At 25.6% G+C, this 19,661-nt stretch overlaps 7 protein-coding genes across 7 annotated transcripts; 3 read left to right on the top strand and 4 right to left on the bottom strand.

Annotated features, from left to right (window-relative positions):
* Positions 1–2,197: 2,197 nt before the first annotated feature.
* OCT59_012548 (uncharacterized protein) lies at positions 2,198–3,912 on the top strand (the record flags this gene model as incomplete). Its single annotated transcript, XM_066134560.1, has 5 exons — positions 2,198–2,381; positions 2,469–2,704; positions 2,777–3,563; positions 3,637–3,645; positions 3,726–3,912. 5 exons carry the CDS (start codon positions 2,198–2,200, stop codon positions 3,779–3,781), a joined length of 1,272 nt encoding a protein of 423 aa, XP_065989815.1. The 3' UTR covers positions 3,782–3,912.
* A 2,074-nt stretch (positions 3,913–5,986) lies between these two features.
* Positions 5,987–7,621, bottom strand: OCT59_012547 (uncharacterized protein; the record flags this gene model as incomplete). The annotated part of the gene is made up of 5 exons (XM_066134559.1): positions 5,987–6,000; positions 6,073–6,117; positions 6,174–7,035; positions 7,109–7,306; positions 7,532–7,621. 5 exons carry the CDS (start codon positions 7,619–7,621, stop codon positions 5,987–5,989), a joined length of 1,209 nt encoding a protein of 402 aa, XP_065989814.1.
* A 1,886-nt stretch (positions 7,622–9,507) lies between these two features.
* OCT59_012546 (uncharacterized protein) lies at positions 9,508–10,195 on the top strand (the record flags this gene model as incomplete). Its single annotated transcript, XM_066134558.1, has 3 exons — positions 9,508–9,531; positions 9,615–9,756; positions 9,996–10,195. 3 exons carry the CDS (start codon positions 9,508–9,510, stop codon positions 10,193–10,195), a joined length of 366 nt encoding a protein of 121 aa, XP_065989813.1.
* Positions 10,196–11,021: 826 nt separating this feature from the next.
* OCT59_012545 (uncharacterized protein) lies at positions 11,022–11,488 on the bottom strand (the record flags this gene model as incomplete). The annotated part of the gene is made up of 3 exons (XM_066134557.1): positions 11,022–11,045; positions 11,122–11,231; positions 11,293–11,488. The coding sequence occupies 3 exons, from the start codon at positions 11,486–11,488 to the stop codon at positions 11,022–11,024; spliced, it is 330 nt and encodes a 109-aa protein (XP_065989812.1).
* Positions 11,489–12,219: 731 nt separating this feature from the next.
* Positions 12,220–12,889, bottom strand: OCT59_012544 (uncharacterized protein; the record flags this gene model as incomplete). Its single annotated transcript, XM_025312070.2, has 3 exons — positions 12,220–12,226; positions 12,470–12,497; positions 12,565–12,889. 3 exons carry the CDS (start codon positions 12,887–12,889, stop codon positions 12,220–12,222), a joined length of 360 nt encoding a protein of 119 aa, XP_025165502.2.
* A 239-nt stretch (positions 12,890–13,128) lies between these two features.
* On the bottom strand, positions 13,129–13,512 carry OCT59_012543 (uncharacterized protein; the record flags this gene model as incomplete). The annotated part of the gene is made up of 1 exon (XM_066134556.1): positions 13,129–13,512. The coding sequence occupies one exon, from the start codon at positions 13,510–13,512 to the stop codon at positions 13,129–13,131; it is 384 nt and encodes a 127-aa protein (XP_065989811.1).
* Positions 13,513–18,460: 4,948 nt separating this feature from the next.
* OCT59_012542 (uncharacterized protein) lies at positions 18,461–19,204 on the top strand (the record flags this gene model as incomplete). The annotated part of the gene is made up of 1 exon (XM_025329650.1): positions 18,461–19,204. The coding sequence occupies one exon, from the start codon at positions 18,461–18,463 to the stop codon at positions 19,202–19,204; it is 744 nt and encodes a 247-aa protein (XP_025165504.1).
* Positions 19,205–19,661: the final 457 nt, after the last annotated feature.

The raw sequence follows: 19,661 nt of genomic DNA, 5'->3' as shown, positions 1-19,661 counted from the left end.
ATTTATCATAAATATTAAATTGTATGTTAAAAGTTAATGCCGCGTTGCAAATTTTGGATTTATTTCCATGTTGTATTTATTACATATTAGCTAATTGAGCGAGTCCCTAAAATTTTGGGGTGTATTTCATTGATCAACATGTGATACGTAATTGAACGCTACTATTTCGAAAATGACGATAATCAAGATAATATCAAATTTCAGAGTATTTAATGTTTTGATTTAATAATCATACTTATTAAAAATAAAGAAACAACAAATTATTCTATGAAAAAAAAAATATATAAATATGTGTACTGACATGTGTAAAGAAAACCTAACATTTTAAGATTTTATAAATTATTCATTCTTTAGTTTTTGAATAAAATAAGGAATAATTCTTTTTAAAACAAAAGTAATTGATATAAATATGACCCACAGAATTCCACCAATAAGTATAAGAACGATACCTAATCAAGCTCCATAAGCTTTATAATTATTTCCTTCAATGAATCTCATTCTAGATTCAGTAGGATACCATTCATTTAAAAATTCTTCAACAACCCCTTCATTAAGATTACTACTATGTAAAATATGTTTAATTGAATCGGCAGCAAACTTTCTCTTGCTATTAAATTTTAGCTAAAAATTCCAATCTCTCCGAATTTTTCTATTCTTATCTTTTAATAAAAAAATCTATCTTGTTTATAATATCACTACCCTATAAAAAAAGAAAATTCAGAATTTGTCCTGAAAAGTATGGAAAATGTCCAGAAATTTTCTGTGCGTCTGGAAAACATTCGGAAACGGTCATGTTTTGGAACATTTTCCGGACGCTCGATCCTGGACAAATTCTGGACAAATTCTGGAGTGTCAAGAAAATGTCTGGAATTTGTGCGTCCGGAAAGTGTTCCAAAACGTGACCGTTTCCAAATGTTTTCCGGACGCACGGAAAATTTCTGGACATTTTCCATACTTTTCAGGACAAATTCCGAATTTTCTTTTTTTATAGGGCTAACATCCAAGTTATGATATATCTAAATATTTACTAGGGAAACGGTAAACCGTTACGTAGTCCGGAGCTTATCAGTATATAGGTAGATAACCACATGCTCAATTAACCGATCAAGATAATTTCGTGTAATATAAAAACCAATTAAACGTCGACTCAAAGAACAAGCGGACGGATAACGGGATATTTTGTACCACCATGGCTAGAACATATAGAGTCCTTCGCTACGCTCCGGACTAATAAAAAAAAAATTATTAGTAATCTGAATAATTTATCATTTGGAACCCGCTAGACATAAGATTTTAAAATTCTCATAACTCTTTTATTTGTTACAAAAATTGTAATTCCTTTTATAGAATTTCATTACCTGAAAAAATTGTCATTTAAATATGCATTCGATGATCCTATTGTTCTTTACATTTTTACATAATCTTTTTAAAAGTCTAGAACTTATGGAATCTCTTTACCATAGCTTGTTAAAATGTAAAAAAGGAAATTGTATGCATATGACTTTTGGCCGGCATTATTGCGTTAGGAAATTAAATGAGAGCGACAAGTATGATTTCACACCTTGTAAAAACCAAAGTTTCCAGAATACTTATGAAAATGAGAAACGCAAAGAGTGTAACGCCTAGCAGATCACGAATCAATTGATCCGCACCACTCTGAATATCGCCAAAAAATTTTGATCAAATTAATAAAGCTTAATAAAACTCGTTACCTTATTTATATTTTACAGAAAAAATATTTTATTTTACTTTATTGAATTTTATTATTTTTGTTTTGTTTTATTTTTTATTCATTTAATCATTTTTTTTTCTTGTGGTAAACTATTTTATCTTATCTTATTTTTACTTATTTTATATTATTTATTTATTAAGTTAATCAATTTTTTTTTGTTAATATTTAAAGTTCAAACCCACAGCTGTGGAACGTTATTTCGTCATTTGATCTTACCTATTATAGAAAATTTAAATAAAAACCCTTATTTGCCAAAATTGGATAAATTTAATTGCCGATCAGATTAATTGTGTTCTTTTGTGTATTTTAACTAGTCTTGTTTCACAATTTTGCTGCCGATCTTGAAATCATTTCAAACATAAAATAACGTTTCGCTTTCATGTTTTTTTTCCCCCTTTATTACTTTTTAGTAATTTTTACACACGAATTATTAACATATTTTTTATTTAAAAATTATTTATTAAAATGGATGAAATTAAACTAAGTGATGATGTTATTGAACAAATAAAAGACTTCAACTATCAGCATTTGACTGAAAAACAAAAATCGTTAATTGATAAACTAATAACAGACAAAGAATTAAAAGAACGTTATAAAGAAAATGGTTTATGTAAAAGTTGCAAGCAGCCTAATACTGGTTTTATTTATTGTCAGTTATGTAATACACAATATTTTAAACAAAATTTCAAAAATTGGACAAGTGGAAATCATGACGTTGATGAATTTATTCAAAAAGCACAATTAAAAGCCGAGAATATACACAATGTCATAGAGTGGGTTGAATATGATAAATTTGAAGATGTTGAATATTTAGCAAAAGGAGGATTTGGAACTACTTTTAAAGCAGTTTGGAATGATGGTCCTTGGAAATCGAATTATTTTAATTGTAAATTGGAAAGGAAAGGTGAAACAAGAGTCGCTTTAAAGTGCTTACATAATTCCCAAGATATTACAGCAGATTTTTTAAAAGAAGTAAGATATTTTTACTGATTTTAGTATTATTAGCCTTTATAAATGTTAAACTAACTATAATTTTCTTTTAAGGTTGGATCAAGTATTTCAGTATTTTATATTCATGGTACAATTCGTTGTCTTGGTATTACCAAAGATCCAAAAACAAATAATTTTATAATGGTGATGGATTTAGAAAGGTGTAGCTTAAGACAACATTTAAATAACAACTTCATTTCAATGAATTGGGCGGGAAAGTTGCATAGTTTACGTCTTATTGCAATTATTCTTAAAGATATTCATAAAAGAGGATTAATTCATAAAAATTTTCATTGTGGAAATATATTAATCGATTATGATGAAATTTATATTACTGACTTGGGATTATGCCAACCGGCAAATGTTAAATCCTCTCAAAATACTCAAAATAGTAATAAAAAAATATATGGTGTATTACCTTATGTAGCTCCAGAAGTTTTAAGAGAAAAAAAATATACTCAAAAAAGTGATATTTATGGATTCGGAATTATTGCATATGAAATTTGTACAGGTTTCCCTCCTTATTATGATATAGCTCATGATGATTTATTAGCAATGAAAATTTGTAATGGGTTGAGACCGAAATCTAATTATAAAATTCCACAATTTATTTTTGACATTATTAATCAATGTTGGGATGCAGACCCTTTAAAACGACCTAATGCAGAAGAATTACAAGAGTTAATAGAGGAATCATATAATAATCGTAATAATACTGTGTTTTATAAGCAAATTGAAGATGCAGATGAAATTAATAAAAAGCCATCTTCAACAGCTCAATCACCATTATCTTCTACAAGTACACTCTCATATATTTCACATCCTGAAGCAGTTTATACAAGTAGAATTTTAGATTTTAAAAATCTTCCAGAACCAAAAAATGCCGATAGTAATGTTTGATTTACTTGGAATAGAACATTCAGGTAAATTATATGAATTTAATTTGTTTTATTAAATCATATTTTTGATACAATATTTATTTCTGACTTTTTATATACATTAGAATCAATAAAAGTTGATTTTACCAAACTCAATATTAATTCCGAAGATTGCAATTAAATTCTTTGTTTACATAGTTAAAATAATGTAAAAGCAAAATTTTGTTTATCATCAAATCTAACCTTATTACTTTATTTTATACTTGTTTTAAGTTTATAAAATTTATATGTTTAAAAAATTATCTTATATTTATATCTATATATTTATTATACATTAAAGGAAATACATTAACTTACTTTTCTGGAATCCTCTATTTAAAATTTAAGAGAAAAAAGAATGATTTCTCTATTTTTATCGTCGTAGTGGATTAAAGAAAAAATTACACATAATTTTTTTTTAAAAAAAATATCATTTGATTATTTATTAAAGTTCTTTTTTTAATTAACAAATATATATTTATTTTTAATAAAATAAAAATTATCTAAATAACCACTGATGCCATGTGATGAAATTTAGACACGAAATAACATTTAATTAAAGGACAAATTTAAGGTATCAGGAAATAAAAAGGTCCTCTAGCGCCACTTAGGATGTTAAAAGAAAAGTTTGACTTGATCCAGAAGTATCTTAAATCTCCAATGCTAATTCTCATCGAGTTAGTAAATCAAATTAAACATATTATAAATTTGAATTATTTATTAATTTGTAGTACAATTTTTGCGTTCAATATTTCCTTTACGTTGTTAGATTAAACATTACAGGCAATAAATTAGCAAAGCTAGTATTCATAGTTAAAAAAGAGAAAGAACATATTCCTTGTATTACAATTGACAAGATGAAATCAGATCTGAATGTTAGTTATACAAAGATCTAATCTGAATTACTAGATTGCAAATTCAGATGAAAAAATCATTCAAATTTTATCTTTTTTTTTTTTGATGATCAGTCAAAGAAAAAAATTATTTTTGACACCAATTTATAAGACAAGACATCCATAAACTCATAAAGGACGAAAAAAAATAAACTAATTAACATATAAATCAGTGATAAACAAAATTTACACTTTTTAATAGTATTTCCAATTTGAAATGGATAAATCATTTCTGTTAAACAGGTATAAAAGTCAAAGTGATGGTAAAACTGGAAAGATCCAGCATTTTCAATCATTACAAATTGGAGTAAAATTTACTTTTTACAGTATAAATAAAATTAGTTATGTGACTAGTAATGAAATCTTTAAATTCTTCATCACTGAGTTTAATTTCTTCCATAATAAATAATAAATAAGGAATATATCATACAGAGATTATGGATAAAATAAAAAAAGTAAAAAAAAAATAATGAAATGAGATGAGAAAGATACATAATTTATGTAATATTGCATTACTGAGTCATGTGATTAATATTTATTTTGAACCACTGTATAAAGAAATTAATAAGTATGAAGTTTTAAATAAAATCTGTTCTTCGTTTATTTATATGGAAAACTAGATTTTGTTGATGTGTGGTGACCAGATAGATTGTTGAAAATTATATGTGATTAGGCTTTTGTTCATGATTATTTTATTTACTATAAAAAAAAAATTCCTACAAAACAAAAAAAAGAATTAGACGCTTTCCCTTTTATAAAAAATTATAAAAGAATTAAATTTTTTTTCGTACACGATTTTTTTTTTTTTTTGTCTCCCAATTCTTCTGATCCATCCGATCTGTAGGCGAAGTTCTCGATTCCTATGAAAAAAAAAAAGAATTAGCTTATCTTATAGCTTTTTTATATACTACATTTTTCCAACTTTTTATGTTTTTAATTTTGTTTTTTTAAAAATCATGTAAATATTTTTTCTATAGATAGTTTTTTAGTAAATAAATTTTAATAAATTTAAAGGTAATTTTATTCAATAAACAGTAAAAATAAGAAAATTTTTTTTAATAAGTAAATACAATATAAAAAATTTTTTAAAAGTAAATATGAAATTTTTTTAATAAGTAAATACAAAGATATTTTTTTAGTAAGTAATATAAAGGTTTTTTAATAAATAAATGTGAAGATTTTTTTTTTTAAAAAATGGCTTTTTTTCTCAAAGGTACCATAATATGAGATTCTGGTTTGGATCTGGACCGGACTGGGCCGGATTTCAAAAAATAGACTTTGTGCAGGACTCCAGTCTAGACACTAGAACATTAAATTAGAAAATTTATATCAATTGTTAAATTTAAATCATAAAAAATTCCTTCAATCTTTGACCAAGTAAAAAAATACTGTACAAATAAAATTAAATAATTACAAAATAAACATAGATATGTTACCTTTAAAGTAATCTGAGCTTAATTGGTTTCATCTATAATAAAATAATTAATTCAATTTAGTTAAAATCTAATAGATCAAAAAAATCACATATAAAAGTAATTACCTTTAGAATTAAGATCAAGTTTAGTAAAATCCATTTTTAAAGAATCTATAAATATTAGTTGTTAGCATCATAAAAAAATTTAAATCATTATAGAAAACTACCTGAATATTCTAAATCATCATTTTTGTCTGCATTTTTAGGTTCTGGAAGATTTTTAAAATCTAAAAGCCTACTCGTGTAAACTGCTTGAGGATGTGTTATATATGGGAGTGTACTAATAGATGATAATGGTGACTGAACTGTTGAAGATGACTTTTTGTTAATTTCATCCGCTTCTTTAACTTGCCCATAAATTATAGAATCCACTTTATTATTAGCAATATCAGAAAATAAATTATTAATTAAATTAAATAATTCTTCTGCATTTGGTCGTTTTAAAGGGTCTGCATCCCAACATTGATTAATAATGTCAAAAACCAATTGAGGAATTTTATAATTAGACTTTGGCCTCAATCCCTGGCAAATTTTCATTGCTAAGAATTCATCATGAGCTATATCATGATAAGGAGGGAACCCTGTACAAATTTCGTATGCAATAATTCCATATCCATAAATATCACTTGCTTGAGTATATTCTTTTCCTCTTAAAATCTCTGGAGCTACATAAGGTAACACTCCATATATTTCTTTATTACTATTTTGAGGGGATTTGGCATTTGCTGGTTGACATAATCCCAAATCAGTAATATAAGTGTAATGACCAAAATTAATTAATATATTTCCACAATGAAAATCATGATGAATTAATCCTTTTTTATGAATATTTTCAAGACCAATTGTAATACCAGTTAAACTATACAACTTTTGCACCCAATTCAGTGAAATGAAGTTGTTATTTAAATGTTGTCTTAAACTACTATTTTTTAATTCCATTACCATCATAAAATTATTTGTTTTTGGATCTTTAGTAATACCAAAACAACGAACTATGAAACTATTATGTACTAAAATATTTGATTCAACCTTAAAAGAAAATTATAGTTAGTTTAACATTTATGAAGGCTATTAATGAAGATTCATAAAAAAATTATCTTACTTCTTTTAAAAAATCTGCTGTAATATCTTGTGAATTATATAAGCACTTTAAAGCGACTTTTGTATCACCTTTTCTTTCCAATTGATTATTGTTATAATTCGTATTCCAAGGACCATCTTTCCAAACTGCTTTAAAAGTAGTTCCAAATCCCCCTTTTGATAAATATTCAACATCTTCAAATTTATCATATTCAATCCACTTTATGATATGTGCAGTATCTTTAGTCTTTAATTGTGCTTTTTGAATAAATTCATCAACGTTATGATTTCCACTTGTCCAATTTTTGAAATTTTGTTGAAAATGATTAGAAACACATGACTGACAATAATAATAATTAGTATTAGGCTGCTTACAAATTTTACATAAATCATGTTTTTTATAACGTTCTTTTAATTCTTTGTCTGTTATTAGTTTATCAATTACCGATTTTTGTTCTTCAGTCAAATTCTGATACAGGTGGTCAAAATCTTTTATTTGTTCAATAACATTATCACTTAGTTTAATTTCATCCATTTTAATAAATAATTTTTTGAACAAAAAATATGATGTTATTAATTCGTATGTAAGAATTATTAAAAAATAATAAAGGAAAAGAAAAAAAAAGTGGTGAAACTGTTGCAATGATTTTGAGATCGGCAACAAAATTATCAAAAAATAGACTAGTTAAAATACACACAATAATCTTGATCAACAATTAAATTTATCATTGCGGTTTTTATAAATCACTAAGATCTACAGTAGACTCTCTTTCGTAATGATAAATTTAACAATAAAAAGTTTAGTTTCATTATAAAGAGACTTTCATTTAAAAATTTCTACATATAAAATGCATATTGTATACAAAAATTAATTTAATTTTAAACATAGATTCAGTTAAACTATTGTGTAATTAAAAATTGGTATTACTGAGCGGCAAAATGGGTTGAAAACTCTTTGGAATATTGTCCTTTGTTGATTTTGGCATACTTTTTAACAACATCTTGTAGTGTATTTTTAAATTTCATTATTTGTCAATTTTACATATTTTTTATAGTGGCTTTCAAAATTAAATGACGAAACATTCGAAACAACACACAAATGATCAACAAATCATGTGACATAACCACATGTTAATAAGAAATTTTGAATTTTGAATTTTGAATTTTAAAAATTTTATAAAAATTAAACATAACCCGCATAAATAAGTCAAATAAAGAATCGAAATTTAGTGTCATTTAATTTAATAAAAATAAATTTCTATATACAAATTAAAATATGATGTTAAATTATTACAGTATATTAAAAAAACAATTTGAATAAAATTATATATTTAATTTATAACTATTGCATAGTTTTCATAGTTTCCCAAAAGTTTATTCAATCTAATAATTTATGTCATACAATATCTAACACTAATAGAAAATGTATTAATTAGACAATTTCACAATTAACTAATTATAACAATATATAATAAATAATACATCCTATCATCGTTATTTGATCTCATAAAATTACTTTTCTGTTAAAAGAGCAACTTTCTTCAGTATGATTTTTAATATTGTGAACCTTTAAAAGTTCAAACATCAACTTTTTTTTAGGGATATAACAACAGGTTTTTCATATAAAAACTCTATACACTTATAAAATGTGTTCAATAAATATTTTTATTGGAGAAACGAAACTAGAATAAAAAATGTTCGACACAAGACGACACATGATCGCATAATTTTGAAACCATTATATTTAATTTTTTACCAAACACAAGAAATAAAATTGCTTACAGTATCAAAATATCACGTTTTATCAATAAAGTAAAAAGAAAGTTAATTTTATCATAAAAGTTCTATCTAAAAAGGAAATTTTTGCCATTTACATATAAAACAACTGAAACTTTTAAAAAGGAACCTTTAGTCATGAGGTCATAACATAACACAAAATTCTAAGGTTCATTATGTAATTGATAGTCCCACGCTACAATTTTTTCAACTGATGCAACTACTGAATCAGATGAAACTATTTCCATTCTTAAAAAAGTAAATATTATGGATTTAGAAAAAAGAAAAGAAGTATATATATGGAGTATGTGGGGAATGTAATGAACCAGGTACAGGATGGCATTGGTGTCAATCTTGTAATGCTAAAAGATTAAAGGAAAATTTTAAAAATTAGACTAGTGGAAATAAAAATATTTGATGAATTAATACAGCAATCACAACTTAATGCTTTTTTTCATGTATTTTATGTAAAATGTCTTGAATGGATACCTTTTGAAAAATTTGACAATGTTACCTATCTTACCAGAGGTAAATTTATTTGGCTGACTGGCCTGAAGGAAATATTTGGTATTAGGATATTGAAAATCAAGAATGGGTCCGAACTCCAAGAAAAGTTGCATGAAAAGTTTAAATAATTCATCTAATATGAGTAATAATTTTTTATATGAGGTAATTAAAATAAATATTGCTTATTAATATTTGTATTTTAATACGTAATTTATTAACAAAATTTCTCTTTTTAATGATTTTAGATTAATTATTATATTTCAGGTCATGTTCATGCTACTAATACTGTTATGTGTTTTGGAATAACTCAAGATCCAAATACTAAAGATTATATGATGGCTTTAGAATATTGTGTGGGAGGAAATTTGAGAAATACTTTAACGAAAGGTTTAGATTATAAAATCAAAATGGATTTTTTATTTTATATTATAGATGGACTTTCAGATATTCATGATGCTGGAAATATTCATAAAGATTTTCATTCGGGAAATATATTACATGATAATCATAATTATGTACTAACAATTAGTGATTTGGGAATGTGTCAACCAGTAAATGATAATGAGCGAAAAGGAATTTGTGGAGTAATACCTTATATGGCACCCGTGGATATCAATATACAAAAGCAGCTGATATTTACTCATTTGGAATAATAATGAATGAACTTATGTCAGAAGAAATTCCTTATAATGATATTCCTCATCATTTTTTGGTTGTTAAAATATGTAAAGGATTTAGATCAAAAATTTCTAAAGATACACCAAAATTAATTGTAGATTTGATTATTAAATGTTGGAATGCTAAAGCAGAAAATAGACCAACCTAAAGAATTACGTCAAATATTGGAAAAATAGTACCCTAGCCATGGCGAAAAAAAAAAGTGGTAGTCACGTGACTTGTAACCGTTATGCACTTACACGTGAAAATGAACAGTGACGAATAATTTGTGACGAATAATTTTTTACCTACTCGAAAAAACTAAGTCCCTCAGATAAATATACGATTTACCCCAGCGTCGCCTCAAGATTTTTCATCCCCACGTGACTGTAATTTTGGGCAAAATTAATTGTTCGAAATTACTAAAATTTTCGTAAAATGAAATAAAATAAAATACAGTCAAAGCTCGTTATAGTGAACTTTCCGTTCCACTATATAATTTTTTACCTTTTTTTCACTATAACGAGATTTATTAAGAAAATTCACTATATCGAGAGAAATTAATTATAAAGAAAAAAATCAATAGGTCACTATAACACGATTTTACTTAATGTTCACTATAACGAGATTCACTATAACGAGCTTTGACTGTAATATTTTCGTAAAAAAAAAAATTTTTTTTTTGTACAATAAATCTTAACATTTTTATTCATATTTAAATTTTAAATTTTCCTGATAAATCTTTAATAGTATTAATTAATAAAAGTTATAAAGTTTTATTGTAAGCAAAAACGTAAAAATTTTAAGAAAACCATTAAAAAAACAAATTGAAGACCTGTCATATATAGTTTTTTTGTTTTTATATCCCTAAATTTCGTGATCACAAATTTCCAATATCATCCAATTCATGTAAAACTTTCGCTTCCTGTTAAAATAATCCAAACCAATAAATAATCTACCTTTGCATAAGTAAATAACTATGGCTGAAACACCATTTACAATTGAGACGCGTTAAAAATCTGAACATGGTAGTTAGTTTATTGTTAGTTAGTTAAAAAATAAAGTATTATGAGAACTATCTTTGAAGGTTCGAACCATTGTTCTTCTTCTTTTGTAAACCGTAATTTCAGTCAACATTTTTTCAATTGGTTGAAAATTTTTTTCAACACTCTTCACCCATTTAAAATTTCCTTTATCTTGTTGATCTATTAGACCATTAATAAAGAATTACATTAAACTTAATTTAATTAATTACAAATCAATTACCTTTAAGAATATCAAGTACTTTCTCTGTTGTATTAATAAGCCTTTCATATATCTCTTTACAAACTTGTAAATTCTCATCTTCGGCAACTTCAAAAATTAATGCTGTTTGTAAATTATGAGAATTAGATCGTTCAAAATCAATAATTTGAGAGGATATTGTATTAATGAAAAGATATTGATGATGACGATAAACCATATCAAAAAATAAAGTATCTACTATTCCTTTTTGTTGTATAAGATGTTTACAAATTAAAAAACGGCTAGTAAGAAAAGATGGACATCCACAAAAACAATTATTGATGTCAGTTAAATATAAGTTATTATTAAGAACTCGTGATGAAAGCTCCTTCCATTCCCTTTTAAATGCCTTTCGCCGATCAACTTTTTCTCGTTTTACAACAAAAATATGATTAAATTTTCTTTCATTTTGTGGAACCACTTGCTTCATGATAATAAAGACAACTAAATCCAGGCGCGGACGAAAAAATTTGTATAGAAAATCACGCTTTAGTACTTTCCAGTGAGCTTCCACAAACATATTAGTTTTCATAATTGAAAGTTTATTACTACATCCTGCCCGAAACCATAGAAACCACCGGTCTGCACTATACCACTCATTCCACAGATAAACCCAAAGCCATGATAATAAATGCTGCTGACAAAAATCATAAATTTCTTTTACAGCTTCTTTCCAAATTTGATTTGATGAACGAAACTGCCCATTGGCCATTGGAATAAGTGGATGTTCATGTAAATGTTTATTCATTTTTTCCCAGACTATAGAACGTAATTCTTTTGGACAAAAAATTATCTTCTCCTTAGTTAAATTAGGCCGAAATGAAGGATCAATAAAAGAGAATAATTTGTGTGCTGCCTCGCCATTATAATTAATTTGTATTGGTTTTTTATTACTTGATAGTCTTGCTTCTACTGCCTTTTTAATATGCCAAAGACAGAGTTGTACCTTTATGTTTTTCCAAACAAAACGAGCAGCTGATATTTGAGCAAAGTCCTTATCACTTATAAAAAACTCTGGTTCTAATCCCGTTCTTTTAGTTGTATCAGGAAGTCAATTAAGATTCCAGTACGTATTCCATTGCCGCAATTTCCATTATTCTCCATGAACAAATATGCCAATGGAAATCCCATGCCATCGATTTCAGCATGTACTACATACAACTCAAACTTTAAATTATTCGTATTATCTAAAAAAGAATAAATATAATTTATCAAATGTATTATAATTAAATTATACAAAAAAAAAATACTTACATGTAGCATCAACTCCAATTTCATGTATTTTGAATTGAGAATTCTTCAACACATTCCATAATTCTGTTAAAAAACCAAGGGAATTTGGACAATTTTTTTGAAATATAACATGATATGAATCTTCTTTAAGCCATTTTTGAGCAGAAATAAAAGGATCTTCATCTCGTTTGTATCTATGCTGCCCAATTGCTGTCCACCAATAATGTATCTGTTTTTGACGAATATTAAGGTCTAAACCACGTTCAACAAGCCGCTTGTAAATCTCTCGTGGAAGTAAATCAATATTATCTGATATAAAAAGTTTAAGTTCAGGTGAAATAGTCATTAATAATAATTTTTATGCAACCTTTACACGAATACCGAATCATCGATTGATTATCACGATGCTTATTAATATCTGAATGTTTTTTTTTGATTTTTCCTTTAAGCAATCTCTCTGAGAACAATAATATCGATAAGTTACATTTTTTTTTTTTTGCATTAAAGCATCGTGAAATCTTTATTAAAAAAAAGTAAAATCAATAATAAACACATAAAATCAAATACTGTATAAATAAATTCAACTCACACCCAGGTATATTCGTCCACATCAGATATTATTTTTACAATACAATTGGCCCATTCCTTTAAATCACCTTCCAGTCTAGTACTTTTTATAGTACAAGAAAGTTTAAATTCATGATTTTCTTTGTTCGTGCTATTATTCATATTTTCAAATAAATCTGCTATATAGTCATCAAAATCATGAAAATCCACCATAACGCGATCAACATCTGCATTATTTTGCATCATTTTTCGCTGATAAACTTCCTTATTTTGAACGCGCCATGTATTGCAAATACGAAAGGATTTTCCATTAACGGTAAATAAGTTAAGGGGTAAAGTTTTTTCACATCCTTTACAATACTGCTTGTTATTGTCATTTGTCGTAAGAATTTTTGAAGTCATTATAGTTCTATAAATATTTTAAATGAATATTATCAATAATTAATAATATAAAATAAATAAATCTCAATAAAGTAATAATTTATTTAAAGTAATTTTATTGTTATTATATTAATATTATACAAAATATTTTGTGTTCACAACATATAAAGTTACAATAATATTATAATATAAAAATATAAAATAATAATCAACTTATAAGTTATAAAATAGTTTTCTAATAAATAAATATAATATAAATTTCCTTTTCGTTTAATCATTATGGTAATATATATTAAGCACTTACGGTGATTTATTTCTTTCTTTAGTGACCAAAGACAAAGAAAAAAAAAAAAGCCAAAACGCCCAAAATGTACCTGATAAATAAATGTCGCGTGATGTATTGTACAACCGTACATCATAATTTTTGCCAAACAAAATTTTGGCCAGAATTACAAAGTCACGTGGGGTGAAAAATCTTGGGGCGACGCTGGCGAAGATTAAATATACGGGTGTGACAATATGATGAATAAATTCAGTCACGTGATTGACACTTTTTTGTTTTATTGGAAAAATATATTAGTGACAGTGATGATGAAGGTAGCGTAATTTATTCTCAAATAAAAGAATGTGAAAAAATTAAAGAGAATAAATCAAAAAACAGAACCAATGAAAATAAATCTAAAAATCTTCAAACACATCCACAAGCAATTTATACTAGCTGACTTTTAAATTTTGAAAATCTTTCAGAACCACCGATTATTTATCTTCATATCAAGGTAATTATACTGTACGTTTAAAAAATTAATATTTAAAATATAATTTATTGATTTTTTTATTTTTTTTAATAGAAACTATTTCATCGTCATCAGCAAATCCAAGTAAGTATATATTTGAATTATTAAAGATTATTGTGATTATTATAATAATGTTTATTTTCATTTTATTAATAGTTACTGAATGTTTGGATTGTGAATTAAATGAATTAGGTAAGACATCCGTTTTTTAAATATATGAAATTATTAATTTAATTTAATTATTATTATTATTATTATTATTATTATTTTTTTAAAAATAGATCTCAATCAAGACGATGATGAATTAATTTTAAGGGGTAAATTTATTTATCGCCCATAGCGATGCATCGCCTCTGGGCAAAATTAAGAGGAGTGTCACGGGTGACAAAAGGTAGCGGTAGCGATGTCATATATATATATATATATATATATATATATATATCGCATGTGTGATGAATATTAAATTAGTATATTGTTCAAAAAATTTTAGTATTTCTTTTTATTATATATTATTCTATTTCAGTACTTTTATTTATTATATTATTTTAGCAAAATTTTTTTATTTTTATTATACAATGTAGCGACGTGACTTTATTTGATCAAAGAAAAATAAGTTTTAAACTATAAAATATTAAAATAATTGTTATTTATTTTTTACTATTTATATTATTAAAATTTATTCACTAAAAAAAATTAACTACAAATAAAATTTACAAAAGATTATATTAAATTTCAGTTACTTTTAATAAATTTAATTATTATCACCCTGAAGTTATCTATTTGGAGCTAATAATTAATCCGAAAAATCCTTCTGAATTGAAGCTGAAACCTACAAAAACAGAAAATAAAGAGTCTTTAGTATTTCTTTTTTTTTAAAAAAAATAGATAAATAAATCAAAAAAGTAAAGAAAATAATAGTTAATTCGGAAAGATTAAAGAATTTATTTTGGTCATGTGCTGATCAGCCACTAATATCAGTTTGAGTTAGGCTTGATTTGAGTTGATTCATGCTGAACCGCTTCAAGTTGGTTTAGTCGCTCCACAAAGCAGTAGCCGAATTAAACCTATGTTTTACTGCGAAATTAAAGTTTATTCATTCATTTTTTTTTAAAGGTTTTAGATTTCGTCAGGTTGTAAAATCATAAATACTTCTTTTCCTAATGAATCAAAACTTTAAAGAAAAATTAATTTAATACATAATTTTTTAATAATTCGAATTTATATTCAATTCGTTTATAAAAAAAATTAACATGTTAAAGAATTGACTTAACAAAATATATAATTTTGGTGAGAGAAATTTCCTAATTTAACGGTCTTGACTGTATTCCTGCACAAAAGTCCGTTTTTTGAAACCCAGCCAGTCCAATTCAGATCCCAACCAGAATTTCTTTTATTCGTTGTATTTATTGTAAAAAAAATCTTTATATTTATTTATTTAAAATTTCGTATTTACTTGTTTAAAAAAAATTTCTATAACGTAATTGATTACGTAATCTCTGTATAACTTGCGCATCACCTATTACAGCATGTGATTATAATTGTCCCAGATTTACGAAATCGATTTTTTGTTTATGAAACCCATAACTAATACTACATGAAAATTCGGCATGACTACGTTATTCTCCTTAATAAGGCACGGAAACAACAACAAATATTTGATAATTGCTTTCGCACATAACATTTATTAAAAAAAAAAGAAAAAAAATTATATATATATTATTTTATATAAATAATTATTTTATTACTTTTATAACAGCACATTTAAAAATTATTGCTTTTACACTTTATTAATATTTCTTAAATTTTGCGAAAAACAGATATTTATATATACATATTTATACATTAATGAAATTTAATTTATTTTTTTGTTTATAGCGTAATTTCAATACTTTGGTTGAATGAAATAGGTCTAGGAATCTTAAATAAAGTTGTTCAGTATATATGGTATTAATCAAATATTAATTTTTATCATATTAAGTAATTTCAAAGGTATGACGTATGAATGTTTTTGTGTAAAATTACTTTGCCTTGTTTTTACACTTTACAACGTAATCTTAGTAAAATAATGTTAGTTTATTTGTTTATTAAATTTAATTAAGTGTAAAAATTTTATATTTAAATGTTCTTATTGTAAAAGAAATAAAATGTTTTTTTTTTTGTTATAATATTTTAAGAAAAAAAAATACACTTTTTTTTTTCCTTTTTTTTCGTCTGTTCCGTTTTTTTTTTTAAAAAAGATAAATGTAAGCCAATCAAAATTTTGACGCCACAAAATCACGTGAAGAAGAAAATTTGTTTGTCTACCGGCATATAAAACCGGCTACCCGGACTACTCCCGGACTGGACAGGTGTAAATTAAGTAATCCTGTAAAAGAAATTCTCTTTTTTGGAAGTTTCAAACGGAGTATATTTCCTTTTAGGAAATTTTTTTAAAAAATTCATAATATTTGCATTTATTTAATGATAAACACTTTGCATATTATGCCAAATGTTCTTTGTACTAAACAATATGGTGTTTAATATTAAACAATATGTACTTTACCTTTAAATTTCTGTTTAGCCTGGCATTCGATACTCATTCGATAGCTACTATTTTTCGGCGGCGAAGTATAATAAGTATAACAAATGCATTATTTTCAATATAGTTAATTAACAATGAATGTATAATTTGAATTAACCTAAAATTAGGTGAAAATCCTTGCTATTTGACGATCAATTCATGTGCGACGGGCATAAAAATTTAAACGTTTTATAATTCAATTACTAAAAGAATTAAAAATGTTATTATAGTAAGTTATATGAAAGACTATTCAGTTATTTCTTATGACCTATATCCGTAAAATTAAAAGAAATTGTTTCTAGACTTATAAAGCAAGAAATTTAATGATCATAATATTTAATACTTAGAATGCATGTTAGAATAAAATTAAATCTGTTATGTGATGTTTCATTAAATCTATATAGATGGTGTAGTATCCTTCGGCAGTGCGGAATTTGCGCCATAATAACATATTTCATTATATATTTATGGTGAAATATTTATCATCAATTTTAAAATTATTTAGCACCATGAAAAGTTGATCCGTTACGCCAAAATGTATTCTAGATTCAAAGAGAATTTTCCTTTTTAGAGTTCTAATTGTTTAAAGAAAGATGCAAATAATAAATTAATGTGCATAATAAGTTTTGAAAGTCAAAAGGTTAAATTAAAAAATGAATAACATAAAAATGTAGGATATTGTCGGTTAATTTGGAAATAAAAAGAAAGTACCTTACGTATATTGCATAATCTGATATTATGAAATTTATCTGTTAAACTTTTTAGTAAGTTAAAATCACTATTCACCGAAGAAAAGATACGATCTAGTACTCAACTTTGAATTGTATTCCCATCGTATCGACTATAATCGGTAACAATAAATCATGCATATATTGGAATCAAATGACATAAACCATTGTAATTTTAAAAATTACGTAGGATTTTTAACCAATTTGATCGAAAAATTAGATCTGCTGCTGCGGTCAAAGAAAATCAATGCATTGTCAATCGATTACGCTAAAATAACATTCAATTAAAATATGAAATAAAAACATAAGGTCTCAGAGTTTTTTTCATGAGATGAAGAAGGTTTACCCTTTAAAATAGTCACAACATTCATAATTCCTAAATATATAAATTTACCAATTTAGTAAACATAATGAAATAATGGGTTTACTTCTTAATGATTTCAATATGTACATACCTTTTTTATACTTTTAAACGATTTGAAATTCTGTAACAATCAAACATCAACAAACGCCATAATTAAATGGAATCTTGGACGAAATCATCGAATTTTTTTTTTTTACTGGTAAAGTATAAAATCAATGAATGAATGATTAAAATGACGATTATTTATTTTTTCAATTATTACAGATTTGTTTCTACCTTTTCGGAATTAGTTTTATCAAGAATAATCAATAGGATTAACTATTTTCGTAAATTAAAACAAAATATTAATGCATGAAATCTTCTTAATTGATCTTATCATGATTTATAATAAACTTTTTATATACAATTCATTTGACTTTCAAAAGAAAAACAGATAAAGCTAATTCAAAAATAAATATATATATACCACTGGTTTACCTATTTCATCTCTACAGTTCTAATTCTCTTTACTTCATTTGATAGTATGAACGTTAAAAAATCAACCAAATATGAAATTCCGCTCTTTAAAGTACCATTTCCACCAGAACTGACAGTTGAAGAGATCTTGAGCAATAGGTCAGAAGATAGACTTAAGTCGAGGGCTCCCAACAGTTACTTCATATACAGACTAGCTTTCCTCAAAGAACTTAGAAAACGAACCAATGACAATGTGCCTATGACAAAAATATCATCTTACATTAGTTCGATGTGGTTCAATGAAACGACTGCAGTAAGAGATGCTTATAAGAATCTATCTGAACAAGTGGAAAATCGGCTAACGGAAATAAGGCGGAAGGAAAAATTAGTTCTTGTCAATGAGTCATTGTCTCTGGACCTACAAGATAACTCACCATCCGGAGTTACCGAGTACAACAATGTTGTTAGTCCAAGACACATTCCAATCCTTTCTGTTCCTTCCTACCAACTTTATGACTCACTATATCCTGAGGTTACCTTAAATGTTAATTCAAGTAACATTCAAATCCCTTATTCCAATCCTTACCAACTTTTTACACCAGTAGATGATTTAAATTTCAATCCTTACCAACTTTTTACACCAGTAGATGATTTAAATTTCAATCATTACCAACTTTTTACACCAGTAGATGATTTAAATTTCAATCATTACCAACTTTCTACACCAGTAGTAGATGATTTAATTAATATAAACTTTTTTTCTATCGATTCATGCTTTTGTGAAATATGCCAGAATAATTTTATTAATTAATGGGCAATCCTAAATCAAAATTTTTCAAAATTTTTTTTCTTCGTACTTTATATTGTCGTTATTTTTTGTTGTTTTTTTTTCGTACTTTTTATATCGTCGTTATTTTCATTGTTTTTTTTTTCGTTCTTTTTATATCTTCGTTATTTTTCGTTGTTTTTTTTTTTTGTACTTTTTATATCGTCGTTATTTTTCGTTGTTTTTTTTTCAAGATTGGCTTCATCTGAATTTGGCGTTTTAGTTTTCAAATCTTAAAACCTATATGATTTTTTTACATTAAGAATAATTAAGTTTGTAACAAAAAAAAATAAGTAGAATAAAAAATATATGATAAAGTGTTATTATATCATTTAATCCTGAATTCCGGCGTCATTGTGTTGCTAAAAATTTATATGTTGTGATATGGCATAACTCGTATCACCGATTGGCAATGATAAAATCACATCTTGTTGTGTTTCAA

This window comes from Rhizophagus irregularis, chromosome 2, assembly GCF_026210795.1.
Source record: "Rhizophagus irregularis chromosome 2, complete sequence".
NCBI lineage: Eukaryota > Fungi > Glomeromycota > Glomeromycetes > Glomerales > Glomeraceae > Rhizophagus > Rhizophagus irregularis.
This window is presented reverse-complemented; position numbering and strand designations above follow the sequence as displayed.